Below are 17,824 nucleotides of genomic sequence, written 5' to 3'. Positions count from 1 at the left end.
ATGAAGGCGATTGGTGTTGCACCATGGAGCAGCGCTCGACCTCCCACAGGATTGCTAACGCCACAGCGAGCTCCCGGGGGAGCTGCACACCCAGGACCCCAACCACTGCCTACTACCTGCAAGAGCAGGGCCGGCTTCCTAGCTTAAACATAAAGCAGCTTTGCTAGCATGAGTAGGCCAGGAGTGTAGATGCTTACACCTTAGTATGACTACTGTGCATATGCTTCAGCTTCCAATAAATATCTATGACCTCAGAACAGGAAACTCCACTTCCAACACAATAAATAAAAATATTGCATTTTCTATCGGCCTGTTTGGGAGTCAGTTTGGAATGTTGTTTTCAGTGCTAGAGTCCCACATTAAGCAGTTAATGCTTCCAGCTCTTCGGGCTTCAACAGCTTCTTGGCAGCAATGATGGTGTTCTTCATCAGCATGGCAACTGTCACAGGCCCAACTCCCCCAGGGACCGGAGTGATGTAGCTGGCTTTCTTCTTCACCTCTGCAGAAAGGAAAGCTAGAGCTCAGCATGTGAGTCAAGAGCAGCGACACTTATCAAGCTGGCTGGCCAGTGTGAAGCTGCAACCAGTCTAACATTGCTCAAATTCCTTCAAGATTGCCAGCTAAGGAATAGTAGTTTCTCAAGGTGGACTTTTTCCCCCTGTTAGGCAGGGCAGGACAGAGCACTGTAGTCTGTCCATCCCTGCTACTGAGCAAGCTTAACTGCAAAGCCCAAACTGGGGGAAAAGCAAAAAGCAAGGTCCAATAGCGGGATTTCTAGCACAGAAATGTCAAGTCCAAGACTAGATGTGGGCTTCACATGTGCCCTTGAGGGCAGCCACGATGAAGTACTAACAGCCTGAACATTCGCCCTCTCTCTTTCTTCCAGGAGGAGGTTCCAGTGTCTTTCACCAGGCACCTGGAGGTACAGGACTGATCGCAACAGCCTGTCTGTGCACCGTTGCAGCTAAGTGGTGAGCAAGGCCAGTGAATAGCAAGCCAGAAGGTAAATAAGTTCTGCATGTCTTTATTTAAAAGCAGGAGTATGTGTGATGAATTGGAGGAGAGGCAAAGCAACCGAACTGCTTAGACTCAGGGTGAGTCTCCTCTGCCTTGCAGCACAGAGCTTTCCCATGGCATACTACAGGAAGGCTGCACCCTTGCATATGGTACCATATCGGATGCACCAAGCAAGAGAATATAAGCATCAGTCTGCATCTGCTCAGTTGCATGAACCAGGACTTCCTCCTCCCCTTCCCAGCACCTTTGATGTTTAATGCTCAGGAACCCAACACAGAGCCTTTCCATACCTTCAAAATCCACATCCCCAACCAGCCTCAATTTGGCAGTGACAGGATCCTGCACTCTCGTTATCCCCACATCAATCACTGCAGCTCCTTCTTTGATCATATCAGCTGTGATCAGATTGGGTATGCCTGCAAGGAGAAAACAGACCCGCACACTCATGGTGGTGCTAATAGCCCCCCTGCTCCTCCTCACCCCATCTTCACATTATGTTTTGACCCACCCAGGCCTTCCGGCCTCACGAAACAGTTGGACTCCATCTTAAGGATCTTTTCCAACCTAAATGATCCTATCATTCTATGAAATGCAAGTCTACCCACAGTTGCACAATCCAGCGCTACCCCTTGATGTTCAGCTCAATCAGGAATTTGAGTAGTTTACTGATAACCCGGCATTTGAAGTCAGTGGCTGTGTGTGTTCCCACAGCTCCAGCAACATTTTTGCACCTGCACTAAGTCAGCAAGCTGAAACAGTGTCTGAGACCACCACAACCCAGCCTGGCAGAGGCACTGACTTCACCCAGGGGCTGTAAAACCCCCAGCATGACAGGGGTGGGGAGCAGCAGCTTGCAGCTAAGCCACCCTTTCAGGCTGGGGTGTGTTTGTCTGGTTCTGCCAGATACTGCCTCCCCAGCTGACTGAGCCAAGGAACTCCTTCCCACCCTCTGCTCAGTTAACTCTTTCATGCGAGCCTTCCTCTGGTCTGCTGATCACCTTTGGCGATTTATCTGCCAGCAGCACTTCTGCCATCATTACATGCACCGACACCTTCAACACCACTGCTAATCCTTCCGGCACCTTGTCTCTTCATACCCAATTTCCAACTCACGTTTTCTCTCCTCCCTCCCCACAGGCCCACACCCAGCTTCTGCTGCCAAACAGACACCCCAACTCAGCTCAACTCCTCTGCTGATGAGCTACCTCCACACCAAGGGTACAGCCTGGAGAAGAGCACACCTGAGTGACTCCTTGTCCTCTGAAGGCAGCACTGCAGCTGTCCCTCAGCATTTTGACTGTCTCTAGGTAAGCAGATGCTACCTTGATATTTTTTCCTCCTCCCCACATAAATACAGAGCTGTCTGCACGTGTAACAGAGCCTGCCTGTAGCTGTTCTCTAGATATGATCAGGTGCTCGCTGGCACACCAACCCCTCCTGCCAGATGTTATTTTACATTTCAAAGGCAAAGCTACAAACAGCTCTGCTAGTAAGACCAAGTATGTGGTTCCTAGGCTTAATCACAGGATTAACTGGCTGGCTCAAACAGCCCCTCACCTGCGGTCCTAGCCCTCACCTAGGGCAGCTGCCATCAGCCAGGAGCCACCAGAGCTGCTTCAGCTAGGGAGGCCCCAGGACATTCAATACCAACAGGACTGTCTCCTTCAAGCAAGGATTCCATCAGAAACACCACACAAGCCACAGTGCGGCACCCTCTGTGCACCTTGGCTGTGCTGCTGGAGTCAGGTCTTACCTGCTGCTGCTACCACAATATCAGCACGGATCGTGTGTTGCTTCAGCTGCTCCTTGGGAGTGTAGCGGTGGGATATTGTGACTGTGGCATCACCTGCAGGAGTGGTTACATTGGAGCTTTAATTCACATGTACTACCCAAACACAGCCACCTCTCTAAGTCTTCCTCTTCAACACCACCCATGTATTTATCAGGAACATGAGAGCCTGATGACCAACCCCAGGGAACAGCCTACAAAGTCAGAGGGAGGGATCTGGGATGGAAGAGGACAAGGACTCTCTGAAGAAGGCTCTGAAATGTTACAAGACTGATTATGTGCAGAGTTAACTCCTCAGCCTTGACCACAGCCCATGTGATGTGCCAGAGTCCCTAAGGCACTCCTGGGACTGGTTTAGAGCCCAAAGAGGCCAGCGTGACAGGCTGAGGGCTTCCTTCCGCAGCTGCCTGGCATGCTCTTTTCCGAGGCGACCAAGCCCCTACCTCCCGGGCGCTCGTGCCTGCCGTCCGTATGCAGCAACATGGCGATGGGCATGCCCACATTCTTCGACCTGCCAGCCACCACCACGTTCTTCCCCAGTGTGGGGATGCCTGCAGAGGACAAGATGGAGTCTTAAGACAAACACAAGCTGGAGTTATGCCAGACAGCAGCCAAATACTGCAGGAGCAGCTTACCAGTTCTCTTAATGATCTCCCACACCCCCCAGGGGGTAGCCGGCAGCATGGAGTACTGGTCAAGGCACATGCGCCCCACGTTTATCACATGAAAGCCATCAACGTCTTTGTCTGGAGTCACAGCGTTGCAAATCTTGCGCTCATCAATATGTTCTGGAAGCGAACAAAAAGCTTTAACCCTAGGGATCAGCCAAAAACCTGCTCTTTGCAGTCAGCCAGAGCCCTGACCTGCTGCACCAACCCCTTCAGAGTTTGGAAGCTCAAGACTTCTAGTAAGCTCAAGGCTAACAGCTCCCACAGAAGGGAACTGGAACCACAGTGTCACTAATGCCAAGAGGGTATTTTTAGGCAGCCTCAGTGTCACAACCGAGTTCAAGTTTCAGGCTTTGGAAGCTGAAACTCCCTACAGAAGAACAGATTTCTGTGACCCCCAGCAACTTAACTCATACAGGCAGCTGTGTGATGGAGTAGCTGCATCAACCTCTTTAAGCTGCATCATGGCAGAGTGCCACCTCCCATGTCACAGGATAGCCCTTGTGCTGCTGCTCCTCCTTCTGGCACATACAAACCCTTAAAAGCTTTATGTAAAAGTGAAACAGATTGAAATCTAGCTACTCACCAGGTAAAGGAAGCTGTACTAACAGGCCGTCCACATTGGCATCATTATTGAGTTTGCTGATCAAATCCAGCAGCTCCTCTTCAGAAATAGAAGCTGGCCTGAGGATGGTTTCACTGCTGATTCCTGCACAATCATTGAAAGCGGCACATTAGAGAGCCACATGTACGCAAGCAGGAGAGCCACTTTCTTAATCCATGCAGATTTAAGCTGCCCTGTTTCATTGCTCTACCAAATCTGATAGGCATACACCAAGGACTGCATGGTTTGTGTAACAACAAGCACCTTCCAGGCTGGAGGCCTTCACAAGCCTTTCGAGTTATGGTTAAGGACCATTAGTATTGGTCTAATGACCTGGGAAAGACTATTTGAAAGCAGAGATCCTCTGAGTGCAGGGAGAAACCTAACCAAAGTGTGCCGTGATGAAGAAGCAATCCGCATCCTGTGGTCCCTCTTGACACAGTAAGAAGGGGATGTTAGCCTAAAAAATCTCAGCTCCAAAGAAGGCTTTGGCAGCACAGAACCCAAGGAGAAATTAAATCATTTATTGCCCCCTAGCCCCTTTCAGCACATTTTCTCCAGAAGCATACTTGGCTGAACACCAAGCAGGACTTTGGCTTGCAAGATTAGAAGGAGTCACAGGGTGGCAAGGCTGCTGAAGAATGATTGCATCTCAGGCAGTTGAGGAAAGGAGGCAAATCAGAGCCCTGTCTGCACTTTATATGGCCCTAGGAAGACTGAAAATCCAAACTACAGAGCTTGATGTTGCCCTAAAGGATACAAATGGCACAATGCACATATGAACCATGTTTATTAACTAGATCTCAGTACAACAATGAAGGCAGCCAGAAGAGTCACAGCAAATGCTGGGGCCAACGTGGACTGCCATGCAGCTGAGGTGAAAAGCTGCCAAGTGGATGTGTCCCAAAAAGCTTCCCCCAGCCTCCAGCACAGAGGATTCCCAACTAAAGCAAGATAAAACAGTCATTTGCTCCACTTTTTCAGAACAGAGCACAAGACATACCGACATCAGCAGCTGCTTTGGTTTTGTTCAGTACATAGGAGTGACTCGCTGGATTTTCACCAACAAGAACAACGCTGAGGTGAGGCCTCTTGTTTCCAGCTGCTACCCACTGCTCAACCTCGTGACGGGCTTCCTGCCTGATCTGACGGGCCAGCTTCCTTCCAGAAATCACAATTGCATCATTTCTGCAATAGAGAAAGTGTTACCAAAGCAGTCAGCATCGTTATAACCATCAAATCCAAGCTCTGTGCAACACAGACCAGGAAGAACAGATGCCAACTGCAAGCCAGGGCAGAAAAGGCTCTTTTACTCAAGCTCCGTACAAACCTATTGCACCTTTATGCCAAATCATGTTAAGCAGCATATGTCAGTCTTAGTTTACAGCTCTGCTACCCAAAGCCAGGATCAGCAAACAAGACTGCTGGAGGAACCAACTTATTTGTGCAGCCTGAGAAAGCGTATGCACTATTCTGCTTTACAAGGCCAAGAGTCCATACAGATCATTCACCTGGTGCGTGTTTCAAGCTAAGATACTATTAGCTTCAATTTCCAGACAGCTGGTCATCTGTTCCTTGTGAAGGCATGACAGCTTCACTAAAAAGGACTTACACAAAGCAGAACTCACACAAAGCAGAACTCACTCCACTTAAGTGAAACGTCCACTGCCAAAGAGGGCTATTGAGTAATTCTGGCTTGTTGGACGCAGTGTGGGAGGCACAGCGTGCTGCGCTTCTGTAGCGAGTGCCGTTCCCAAGATCCTCGTCCCCCACAAATTCCTCAGCGAGACCATCGGCCCATCTAGCACAGCTCGCACCTTGCGCAAGCCAATCTCATGCCCTCCCCTGCTCAAGTAATTGCTGCCACAGCTACCGTCGTGTCTTCAGGCTGTTAAAGCTGGGCTGGGAGTACGTGGTTCCACTCCCTCTGGCAGACTCCGACGTCTAGTTGGAGTAGAAGGGACATTTGCCTGGTCAAACCACGTCAAAACAGCTCCTCGCATGCATTCCTGGTCTAAATTGGTAATGGGAATATCCAGTCACTGCCAAATGCATTCCAGGCAACTGGACACCCTGCAGTATATACAAAGGCTGGCTTGACCTACAGCTAGCTGGGAAGCCACGGCTGCAGGTCCCCGCTCACAACAGGCTGTCCACACTGCTCACGCCTGGGTTTTTTCCTTCAGGTAATCACTGTAATTCTTACTTGAACGTCATTCTCATTCACTAGTCCTTTTGTGAGAGGATTCACCTTCACAGGCTTCACTTCTAGACCTCACTACAGCATTTAAGTCTTGCCTTGCTGCAAGGCCTCATGACGAGCACCTTACTTGCCCAATTATTCCTGCCTCTGAGCCGGGGCAGGCAAAGATGCTCCCCACAGCATTACTGTGTCATTTATGCTGCCTTCCCAAATCACAAGGACCAGCCTATTTCTGAAGCAATTGCCAAGCAATATACATCACAACTGTACAAGCTACTCAACTTCCCACAGGAATCCAGGAGATGACTGACCCACGGGAAAAAGCCCGACAGCACCAAACACAGTTTCCAACCCTCCCTGCACCACACCATCCAATGGAAGCAAGCCGAATTGCTGCAGCTTCTCCTCAAAAATCCATCGTCTGCCTGGTGTACAGACATTCTCCTACCAGGATCCTGCGCTAAGTCCAACACTGCTGTTTTCTGACCTTCTCTAGGTACAATCCTGAAGCTTTGGGGACAGTTGCCACTGGGGACAGCCACCACGAGAGCCACACCAGGTAGGAAAGCCTTTTGCTTGAATACTCAGAAATGCAGAGGATCTTTTGTGCTTTTTCAATCCTTGACCTACTCAAATATGTAGTTTTCTTTATTTACTGGGAATTAAGTGCTACTTCATCACTAGCAGCAATCACCCCAGTCCAACTCATTTAGCAATAACCAGCAAAACCCCATTCCAGACCAGTTGAGCCCACTGGCCCTCTAATTCTAATTTTAGCTTCAGAGCTAAACCTGCGCTAAACTACTATATGTCTATTTAGATGTAAAAGGAATTATTATGAGTGCCTGGCAAGCTAGGGGATGGAGAATTCGTTATATCAGAGACACCTCATGCCAAGAGTCTACCTGAATCTTCCCTTTACATAAGCCTGAGGCCGGGGTGCCCAGCCTGGGCTCCCAGGGGATGGGGACAACCACCAGCACCCCCCCTGTGAGCTACAGGGAAGCCAAAGTAAGAGCTCGGAGCTCTGTTTAGAGTAGGGAACCGCAGCGAAACCAAAGCCCCCGAGCAGCAGCAGCTGCCTCAAGGGCTGTTTCGGTGCGTTAGAGCAAAACCCACGGGGATGGTGCAGAAATGGAAGGGGGAAAAGGCACTTGGTGCACGGCCAGAGGCACGGGCGGGATGCTCGGGGGTCTCCGGTCCCTCACACTGCTTAAATCCGGGGTGAGGCCGGGGCTTGGGGCCCGAGAGGCCCCTCTGGGGGCGCGGGGAGGGCCCGGTGCCCCCCTGCGGGGGGAGAGGCGGGAGCCCGGCAGACACCATGCAAGGCGGGAGCGGGATTTCATCAGCCTGCACCGCCCGGGGCGGCCGCTGGGGGCCCTCCTCATTCATTCCCGGTACCGACAGCGGAGGGCCGGGCCTACCCCGGCCCGGTGGGTGAGGGCCGGGCCGGGCCTCCCCCTCCTCAACCCGCCCTGCGCCGGGATCAGGCGGAGGAGGCGGGCGGGCTCCGCTTCCCCCCTTCCCGACACAACCCCCTCGGCCCGGGGCGGGCCGGGCCGTACCTGGTCGCGCTGAGGTGGAGGCGGCGGCCGCGGGGGCGCAGCGCGGCGCGGCCGAGGGCGCGGAGCGGGCAGAGCGCGGTCGCCATCGCGGCACCGACAGACGTGAGGCGCCAGTGCACCCCTCCGCGCCCCCGCCGCTTTATATAGCGCGGAGGGTCCGGCCCCGCCCCTCCTCGCGGCCGGCGGCAGCCAATCGCGGTGGCGAGCGGCGCGAAGGGGAGAGTTGAATGGTGGCGGAGAGGGAGGGGGCGGGACGGAGCGGGCGCTCCCCGGCTGCGATTGGGGTAGAGGGAGAGAGGCGCTCGGGAGAGCGGGTGGGCGGGGCGGAAGGAGGAGGGGGGGCGTGATTGGTGGAGACGGGTGGGGCTTCTCCTCCCTAATTGGGCACGGCGGCGCTCATTGGCTGGGCCCGGGGGGGCAGGAGGGGCTGCAAGAGGGGCTGCGGGTTGCGTAGCCGCGGGGCGGGGCCAGGGGCGGGGCCAGGGCGGGGCAGGGGGTTAGGTCAGGGTTGGGGTTGGGGTCGGGATTAGGGCTGGGCTGGGGTTCAGGTTTAAGGCTGCGGTTTGGGTTGGGGTTCGGGTGGGATTAGGGCTGAGAAGGAGAATGGGATGGGGCTGGGACTGGGGTTAGAGCTGGGACTGGAGTTAGGGCTAAATAGGGGATTGGGGTTAGGGCTGGGACTCGGGCTAGGGATAGGCTCGAGTCTGGGATCGGGATGAGATTAAACACGGAACCATGAGTATGTCTAAAACCGGACTGAGATTGAGTTTAGGATTAGCGTTAGGTTTGGGAGTAAGGATGCACGCACCTGGAGAGGCAGTTTAGCCTCTAAAAAATAGGGGAGATTTCCACGGCGGGAGGTCGCTGGTGTTGTCCCACCCCTCCTCGAGCATCACAAAACCTGGGGGCGAGCCTGGTGCTCCCAACTCCAGGTGTTCCCAGCTCCCAGCCATCCCGACACAGCAGGACACGAAGCCAGATCCCGCACCAGAGCAGGCGCGGGGTGACGGGCCGTCAGCATCCATGGACGGCGAGAGGGAGCCGTTACTCACCGTTTGCGTTTCTCCGCCGTTTCTGGCTGTGCTCTCTGTAGGTGGAAAAATTAAATGCTTTTGTGCAAAACTAAATGCTATTAACTTATTTTTTGACAGGTGCCGTGAGGCATCTGCCAGCCCACGGCACTGGATCGGGTCGGGATGGGTGCAAGTGATGCTCCCTGGTATCGCAGAGAAGGAAGCAAGAAACCTGCATGGAGGAGACATAAAAGAAGAGTCTGTGAGTCCTTGGGAACCCGTGTTGAACGGGTTTAGCCGTTCCCTGCGTGTTTTTTCTCCTTAGCTTTATCCTGTGTACCCCTTCAGCTGTGAAAAGCGGCCTTGGAGGTTTATTCTGAAGTCATTGACGTGCTTGGTAAAGTCTGGGGAGGTTTTTACACCTCCCTGAGTGTCAAATAAACACAGAGGATCACCAGCCACCGTCCCTGTGTCATGCCCTAGCGGAGCCGGCTCCACACTATGCCGCTTGTGAGAGCGGTGGGAGGCAGCCTGGCTGTGAGCTAAAATAACCTCATGGTGTTTATTTTAGTTTTCAACTTGTTTAGAGTGGTCACGGTCACTCCCTGGTTTTAAAATTAATTACTTAGGTTAATAACAGCAGCTCCTTGCTAAGACAAGAGCTGGAGGGGTCATGTGGCTGCAAAAAAGGGTAAAAACCTGCAGAAATCAGCCCTGGGAAAAGGGTTGGACAAACTTTAGGATGTTTGGGGGTAATTTCAACCTGTGAAGTTGGTCAGGGGGCTGGATGGGGTGTACGGGTCCAGCCTGGTGTGACGCCAAAAAGGAGGTGCTGAAATAAGATGGTGGTGGTCAGGGGGAGGGTTGGAGGGTGTGGGCAAGCACCTGTGAGTTGGGGGGGCACCCTGGGGGAGGAAGGTCCATGGTGGAAGGCTGCCCAGGCCCATGAGGAGGGGGCTCTGGGGGTCCCCAGCCCCACAGTGGGGTCACCGGCCCCATAGGGAGGGGGCTTTGAGTGTCCCCAGGCCCATGGGGGGGTCCCCAGCCCCACGGGTGGGTCCCCAGGGCCATGGGGAGGAGCCTTTGAGGGTCCCCAGCCCGACGGGGGGGTCTCCAGGCCCATGAGGAGGGGACTCTGGGTGTCCCCAGCCCCACAGGTGGGTCCCCAGGCCCATAGGGAGGGGGCTTTGAGTGTCCCCAGCCCCGCGGGGGTGTCCCCAGCCCTATGAGGAAGGGGCTTGCAGGATTCCCAGCCCCGCGGGAGGGCCCCCAGGCCCTCAGGAAGGGGCCTTTGGGGGTCCTCAGCCCACGGGGGCATCCCCAGGCCCATGGGGAGGGAGCTCTGGGGGTCCCCAGCCCCACGGGGGGGTCCCCAGGCTCCTGGGGAGGGGGCTTTGAGGGTCTCCAGGCCCACGGGGAGTCCCCAGGCCCACGGGGCCATCCCCAGGCCCACGAAGAGGGGGCTCTGGTGGTCCCGAGCCCCATAGGGGAGTCCCCAGGCTCCTGGGGAGGGGGCTCTGGGGGTCCCCAGCCCTACGGGGGGGGTCCCCAGGCCCGGGGGCTGTTGCCGTGGTGACGGTGCCGCGCGAGGCCCCGCCCCCTCGGCATGACGCCCCTCCCTGGGCTCTCGCGAGAGTTGGCGGCGGGGCGGGCGCTGCCCGCAAGGAGCGGGGGCCGCCCCTGTCGCCTCAGCCCGGCCCGGCGCCTCGCCCCGGCTCCGCTCGCCATGAGCTTCCTCTTGTGAGTGCCCGGGCCCCGGGGGAGGCCCCGAGCGGAGCGGGGGTGGCCGTGAGGGAGAAGAGAAGGGTCTTCGGGGAGGGGCTCCGGAGGGGAGGGGGTGTGTGAGGGGCTTGGGGGAGGCTCTGGGAGAGGCCTTGGCGTGGGGGGAAGCGTCTGGGGAGGCCGCGGGGGCTGGGTCTGTGAGGGGCTGTAGGGGGAGGAAGGCTTTTGGGGTGGCTCTGGGGGGGGCTCCCGGGGCAGGGGCGTGCTGGTGGTGGTTGGGGGCTTGAGGAAGGTGTTGTGGGGCCCTGAGGGAAGTCCTAGGCTCCGAGGAGGGTTTTGGGGGGGACGGTGGCCCCGGGGGTGCCCAGGAAGGCCTTGTGGTGAGGCACAGGATGGCTCTTCAGGGAAGTTTTAGGGGGAAGCCCTGGGTGGCTTCTGGCAGAGGCCCTGGGGGCTCAGAGGGGCTTGAGGAGGGCTTCGGGGCGGACCCTGGGTGTGTGTGGAGGGGGAGAGGCTTTGAAAAGAGTCCCCGGGGATGTACGAGGGACCGAGGAAGACTTTGGGGAGAGACCCTGGAGGGACGCGGGGAAGGAGCCCTGGGGGTGTAGTGTTTTTTGGGAGGAAGCCTTGGAGGAAGGGGGTTCAGCAGCGGGGTGATAGAGGGTGCCTTACAGGGGTAGGGTCCCAGGCTGGGATGTGGAGGGGGGCTAGCAGTGGGAGCGGGGTGGCCCTGGAGGGCAGGCACCCCACGGAGTGCCCATGTTGGGTGAGTGCTATGGAGGGGTACGGGGAGGGGCTCTGGGGGGTGTTTGAGGGGATGGGAAGCCTTTTGGGGGTTAGTCTTAGGAGGAAGGCTCTGGGGAGGGGTTGTCTTGTGAGGATTAATTCCTCCCGAGGTGGGGAGAATCTGAAGGGTTGGCCTTCCAGGGGAACGGGGGCAGGTCCTGAGGGGTGGGGGTGTCTGCAGGGATGCTCTGCCTTAGTGAGAGGCCCTGGGAGTTGGGAGGGGGCTCTGGGCATGTGGGGTGGGCCAGAAAAGAGGAGGCCATCATCCTGTGGGTGTGGGGCTTCCATCTGGGTGGGCTTTGGGTGGGCCTTACCCTACACCTGTGGGCAAGTGCTGGTGCAGTGCAAAGGGTGTTGGCTTTTGGTGCTGGCTGGTGTTTGTGTGAGGGGCTGCCCCCATGTGAGGTGGGGCCGGCCTGATTGCAGGGGGAATGGTGTTAATTTCGTAGGCCTACAGGCACATGGTGTAAAAAATGTATCTTTAATGAACTATAGGGGGTGGGCTGTTGCGTACCTACATCGTAGATGTGAAGGCTTGTAAAGTGTGAGAGAGCTTCTGGCTCTCAAGGCCTGGTAGGTGCTGTGGATGAGGACTGGAGGCGTTTTGTGGTGTCAGAAGGGGCTGGGGAGCCTCTTCCTAGTGTTGATGCTGCGCTGGGTCTGCCTTTTGGAACCCTCTGCCTCAGGTCAGCAATTTGCTGGGCCTACGTTTTGGCCGCAGCAGGAGGCAGCGGCATGGTTTAAGAGCGAGCTAGATCTAAAGGTCTTTTATTTCCGCACTGAGAGTTGCACGTAAAGAGAGCGTGCAAAGCTGTAAGGTTGCACCAGGAAGCTGCCGCGAGGCGCGTGCCAGCCAAATGTGTCCGGTTGCGTGCAATGGGGGCAGGACGCCAGCGATGCCCAGCGGCACACGCCAGAGAAGCCCATTTCCCCCGAGCCATGCTTTGGCCCTGGCTGTCCTGTCGTTTGCATCACCCTCGCTTGGAAGCAGAGAGCTGGCGTGGTCTGAAAGTTAATGTTTTGTGGTTGAGAGGTATGAAAATTCATCCCGGTTTTGGCAATGTTGGCTGTTCGGCGAGAGGCTGCGGTGCTGCTGGCCCCGTTGGAGGGACGGAGGGTAGTTTGGCGAGGAGTTGTGCGACAGCTCGGCTGCTGAGCGCAGCTGTCCGTAGGATGCAGCAAGGGAAGATTACAATGATGATTTGCATTTCAGGGCTGGAGTCTATTAAGTCACTATCTTTAGCAAGCTGTTTCCTATGGTGTGTTGGAGTGCCGAGTGTCTAATATTTGCTGCTGTCAAACTGACCTAGTGACAGTCAGCAGGTCGTTTTGTTCCCTGGCGGGGTTACGTGGGCTTTTCTTTCCGTGATCAAAAGCAACTGTTGCTTGATGAGTCTTTGGGCCTTTGCACCGAATGTTTGTGATTTTTAAAAGGGGTAGGCGAAAGAGGGAAGCGTGCAAGCGGCTTTTGTGTGATGCCGTCAGAAACGCTTCGGCCCACAGATAGGATCTGTTCCCCCTTACAGCAGGGGAAACGGGGAAGGGCCAGCGTCACCCCGGTTAAAAGTATCGGATGGCGAGGGTAATATGGGAAATGCTTCTGAGAAGGGAATGCTGTTGAAGGACTAATTGGAAATGTTTTCTCTCTTGTCAGTGGGAGTCGATCTTCGAAAACATTCAAACCCAAGAAAAACATTCCTGAAGGCTCCCATCAGTATGAACTCCTGAAACATGCAGAAGCGACTCTGGGGAGTGGTAACCTTAGACAAGCGGTTATGTTGCCGGAGGGAGAGGACCTCAACGAGTGGATCGCAGTTAATAGTAAGCTCTATGAAAGAGGGATCTGCCCGAGCGTGGAGGTAGAGTGGGAAAACCAAAAATCACTGTTTTTAATCCTTAGAAGAACCTAGAACTTCCCCAAATGAAATTCTTATCCCAGGCATGCTTTGTTTAGGTAACCAAGCTGGGATAAAAGGAAAGTAAGCGGCGTGACGTGCCGACGGCAGACGGGCGCTGCATCGAAGGGGCGTTGTGCTCCGGAAGCGTGCAAAAAGCAAGAAACGAACCTGCTCTGTTGTGGTTTCAGGGTGGGATTTTTTTGAGTTCAGACTTGCAAAGGTGATTAGGTTTGTGAATGGTTATTTTTGTACTGGGGAGTAAGCCTCGAATATTGATATGTGGAATTACAAAGTCAGCATTGTTGGCTGCAAAAATGGTGACAGCGAATAGTCCAGGGAAAAAGTGGAACTGTATTCTCTACCGAACTCTAGGTTTGTGGAGTTTCTTTTTTGTTTTCTATTTTCATTTTATTATTGCTGCATGCACACTTTAAAAAGCCAAATACTACAAACTTATTTTGCTTGTAGCAGTTGCTCTCCCTGGCCTTGAACTTTTGTTTCTTTGGAGATTAGAGGAGAAAGAAGTAGTTCTGAGCAATGGAAAACAGTAAGTCAGGCCATAAGTGTTCAACCTAAGGAATGTCTCCTATATTACCAAAACCGATGAGGGTTTTGAGGTGCTGGGTTTTTTTAAAGGTGCCTGGAACCTAAAGCAGTTGTTTCCAAGGTGTGGAAAGCTAAGTAGTGCTTGATGCAGTACAAATCGGCTGGGGGCAGTATCCGGAGGGTGAAAAATTGATGGAGCGATTCAAATTCCTAGATGGTCAAAATGTCTCGAAGTCATCGTCGACGTGACGTCGTACGGAAGGGGGATGTTTGTTTTTGCTGAGAGCTTTGCAGCACGTTCACCCCCGCCACAGCAATCCTCGGAGGCTGCGCCAGCTGCAGGAGAGCGAACCGGTGCTCCGGTCTGTTTTGTGCTTGCACTTTGAGTAAACTTGATGCGTTTCCTTTCCAGCGGTGGATTTCTTTAACCAAATCAACATGCTGTACGGGACCATTACGGAGTTCTGCACGGAGGCGAGCTGTCCGGTCATGTCCGCAGGACCAAGGTAAGCAGTTTACTGCGGTCTACGGCCGCAATTTAAATGTGGGGAAGTAGGTGGGTGCGCGGGTTGCTCAAGCATACGTAGAAAGAAGCTAAAAAGAGGATAGGATGTATCCAGATCAGGTCGAGGTGCAGCGTGGTTCTCCCCCAGCGTCGTTTACCTGCACGCGAAGCCACGCTGTCTGTTAGGGAGGCTGCGTGGCATCGGTAGCTGTTTGTCTGGCGTGTTGAATATCTGTCTAGGGGAAGCATGCGTGGGGATATCTTTTCACCCCGCCTGTTGATCAGGTCCGTATGTTGTTTGGAAACCAAAAAGATGTGTTGCTGAAATGGTTTGTTTTAAGGAAAATGAGCGGTCTAACTTAACCGGAAGCATCTGGTCTTGCTGTCAAAGTCTCACAGTAACCTCTCGATGTGCCGTCTCGCAGAGCTGGTGCTCTGAGAGGCTGTAGCGTGGTTTTTCTCGGCATGAGCAATTCTGAAGATGCTGCTACCAGCATGGGGCAGGATGTGAGGCAGGCGAACGCCTGGGTCGGGTTACTGTACAGCGCTTGCGATGGCCGTGCAGGGAGCAGAGCGCAGCCCAACGCTGTCGTGGTTGCAGAGTTAAAGCTGGGAAGGGAACCTCACGCTTACAGAGACCAGTACACGCAGTAGGGAATGGCTAAGTGCCTTTTGGGTCCTGCCGATCCCTATGCCGCACCGTGGAACCTGGAAAGGAAATAGCAAAGGTGTATTTGGGGCGCCTCGTTGTTTTTAGGAGGTGTGAATACCTGCAGGGAGAAGATTACATGTTGGTTCTGCGCTTGTGTATTTTGTCGAGGTGAAGCTGCAGCAGGGTATCGTTTGTAAGGTTGCTCGAGGCTCGCTGTTTTTTGGGGTAGCAGTGTGGAGTCTGGCCGGTGAGCAGTATTTGTAGGGTGCCGTGGAACATCCTGCCCCACTCGCCTATCCAGAAGTATCTAGATTGCAAGTTCCCGTTTCTATATTTGGGGACGTTTCCTGTAACGACTTCCTGTTTAAATGGCACCGTTTGTTTTTGCTTGTCACCAGTCAAGAGGCAACAGTTGAAACATGGGTGTTTTCCTCCTGCTTTTGAAGGATTTTGCAAAATATCTCAGAGAAAGACCCTTGTGTTGTTGCATAGCATTAGAGTCAACATCTGCCCCGATCCGGAGGAGCTGTGGGACTGATAAGCACGCGTGTCGATTTGAGATGGTGGCTTCCAAAAGCCTTTGGCTAATGTGTGGCCCCAGGGATGGTCTCTTGGGGAAGTCAGCCATCTCGTCTGAGGGAAGAGGGAGCACCAAATTCCCGGAGGGTGTCTGAAGGCCATAAGTGAATTAATTCAGGTGGTGGGCGATGGCCCTGACACTTCCCCTTTGGCCAGTTTTTGTCTCATTTTAAGGAAATGTTGACGTCAGAGGAGGTTGCCACAAAGCTGAAGTTCACTTTTGAGGGTCAAACCCCGAGGGTGGTCACTGCAGCAGTTGGGATGGAGGTGTTAACTCTTGACTCTGTTGTATTGCGCTTGAGAAACTCAGAAAGGCGAAGCGCTGCTCTCGTCGCTTTTGAGTATGAGTGTTGCAGTGTCACTCCTTACTGAGACAAGAAGGAAGCCGCGGGATGCAAAAATGCAAGTTTCCTCTCAGAGCAATGAATTTATTTTCCTTCTGTCCCCGCAGGTATGAGTACCACTGGGCGGACGGCACCAACATAAAGAAACCAATCAAGTGCTCGGCTCCGAAGTACATTGATTACTTGATGACGTGGGTGCAGGACCAGCTGGATGACGAAACGCTCTTCCCTTCAAAGATCGGTAAGCGCAGCTGCGTGACGCAGCAGGCTGCACATACGGGCCCGAGATGCTGCCGGAACATCTCGCTTTGGTACCTCTGACCAAACTGAAGGACTTATCTGTGTGCGTTGGTGCGTTTCAGGCGTCCCTTTTCCCAAGAACTTCATGTCGGTGGCCAAGACGATCCTGAAGCGGCTGTTCCGTGTGTACGCCCATATCTACCACCAGCACTTCGATTCCGTCATGCGGCTGCAGGAGGAGGCCCACCTCAACACCTCCTTCAAGCACTTTATCTTCTTTGTGCAGGTGAGCTGCAAAATGGTGGCTGGTCACCTGCCTCTGCAGTTTCTTGTTCCTGTTTGCTTTTAAAGGGAGCTGGATTTTAAGAGCCTTCTCGCTCTTTGAAAATCTACAGCTGTAGCGCGTGCTGGAAGATACGCTCGGCTCCTGCTCTCCGTACCACGCGAACTGTGCAGCTGCAGTGCTGTGGGTTTGTGGTGGTGGTTTTTTTTGCAGGAAGCGTGGCTATAAATGCTTGAACTTCCCTGTCAGGTTTTAGCTACCAGTCTGCAGCAAAAGAAACCAGGCTCAGAGGAGAACTTGGGGGTTTTGTAGCTCAAGAATTGATGCAGAAATAGCAGCAACACCTTTTTTCTTTTTTCCTTGCCAGTATTTTAACAGCCTGTTCCGTGACTGCACGTGTGACTCATCATGCAGAGCAGCATGGTACTTGGTGATATGGCAGAAAAAGTTTTGTTGTCTTGAAATGCTAGAATTTCTCTGCAGAGAAATGGGAGAGGCAGCTGCTGCAGTAATGCCCGCTTGGTGTTTCTCTCAGAAGCTGGCATGCACTGACATGGCGAGTTCCCGGCATGCGTAGGGTGGCCGGACATCTTTTCCAGCAGCTCTTTGAAAGATGCCTTTAATTTTTGTGTTGTTGTTTCTTTTTTTCCCTACCAGGAATTCAACTTGATCGACAGGCGGGAGTTGGCTCCTCTGCAGGAACTGATTGAGAAGCTGGGCTCCAAGGACAGATAAACTTTCCCCGGGGGGACCCTTTCGGCTGCTCCTTTCCGCTTTGTACGCCAGCCATTCCTATGCTTCACCTTCAGCGACGCAAGCCCCGAGATGCCAGACAGCGCTCCGAGCGGCATCGGTCTCGGAGGCCAAGCATCGCTTCTACCGTGCAGCAGCCGCCACAGCCTGTGTGGTTTCTGAGGGTGTTGGCTGCGCCGTGGCGAGTGGCCCCATGTAGTCCACTTGGTTTTCTAGGCTATGAGCTCGAGTCTGGTTGAGGATGGGACTCTGACTTGGAGCAGCTTTTGTTTCCCGCAGGCATGGGGTGAAGTTCAAGTGCTGCACTGCTGCTTTCTACTCCTGGAGGCAAAGTTTTCCTCTGGCCCCCACGGACACAGTGCTTGGCCTGTGAGGAGCCCAGCTGGGGCCGAGCCCAGGGTGTGCTTCTGCTGGGCGACAGCAGAGCGGCTCAGCTTATTTTTGGAAGTGCTTTTTTTGCATGAGGTGCACTTAGAGCCTTAAGCTCCCCTTGGCAGCGGCAAGTGTTGTGGGGGGAGGAAAAGAAGTGCCTGGCCCAAGGGGTTTGTCCCCTGCCTGGGCTGGAGGAGCAGCACTCTGGTGTTCCCAGCACGGCGGGGCGGGGGCAAGGGAGGGATGGACCCTACTGCGTGGCAAGGCAATAATAAAGTTCCTCCT

General features: G+C 54.2%; 2 protein-coding genes across 2 annotated transcripts; one reads left to right on the top strand and one right to left on the bottom strand.

The window, feature by feature from the left end:
* Window positions 1–51: 51 nt before the first annotated feature.
* On the bottom strand, window positions 52–7,945 carry LOC309602390 (bifunctional methylenetetrahydrofolate dehydrogenase/cyclohydrolase, mitochondrial). The gene is made up of 8 exons (XM_082335926.1): window positions 7,847–7,945; window positions 5,082–5,266; window positions 4,061–4,183; window positions 3,442–3,594; window positions 3,250–3,357; window positions 2,771–2,863; window positions 1,308–1,433; window positions 52–499 (listed from the first exon to the last, which is right to left on the bottom strand). The coding sequence occupies exons 1-8, from the start codon at window positions 7,930–7,932 to the stop codon at window positions 360–362; spliced, it is 1,014 nt and encodes a 337-aa protein (XP_082192052.1). The 5' UTR covers window positions 7,933–7,945; the 3' UTR covers window positions 52–359.
* Window positions 7,946–10,516: 2,571 nt separating this feature from the next.
* On the top strand, window positions 10,517–17,193 carry LOC309602391 (MOB kinase activator 1A). The gene is made up of 6 exons (XM_082335927.1): window positions 10,517–10,599; window positions 13,022–13,188; window positions 14,224–14,317; window positions 15,999–16,132; window positions 16,254–16,417; window positions 17,072–17,193. The coding sequence occupies exons 1-6, from the start codon at window positions 10,586–10,588 to the stop codon at window positions 17,147–17,149; spliced, it is 651 nt and encodes a 216-aa protein (XP_082192053.1). The 5' UTR covers window positions 10,517–10,585; the 3' UTR covers window positions 17,150–17,193.
* Window positions 17,194–17,824: the final 631 nt, after the last annotated feature.

Source organism: Platalea leucorodia (assembly GCF_965183815.1).
Source record: "Platalea leucorodia genome assembly, chromosome: Z".
Taxonomy (NCBI): Eukaryota; Metazoa; Chordata; class Aves; order Pelecaniformes; family Threskiornithidae; genus Platalea; species Platalea leucorodia.
The sequence above is the reverse complement of the archived record's forward strand: the minus strand, read 5'-3'. Positions and strand labels throughout refer to the sequence as shown.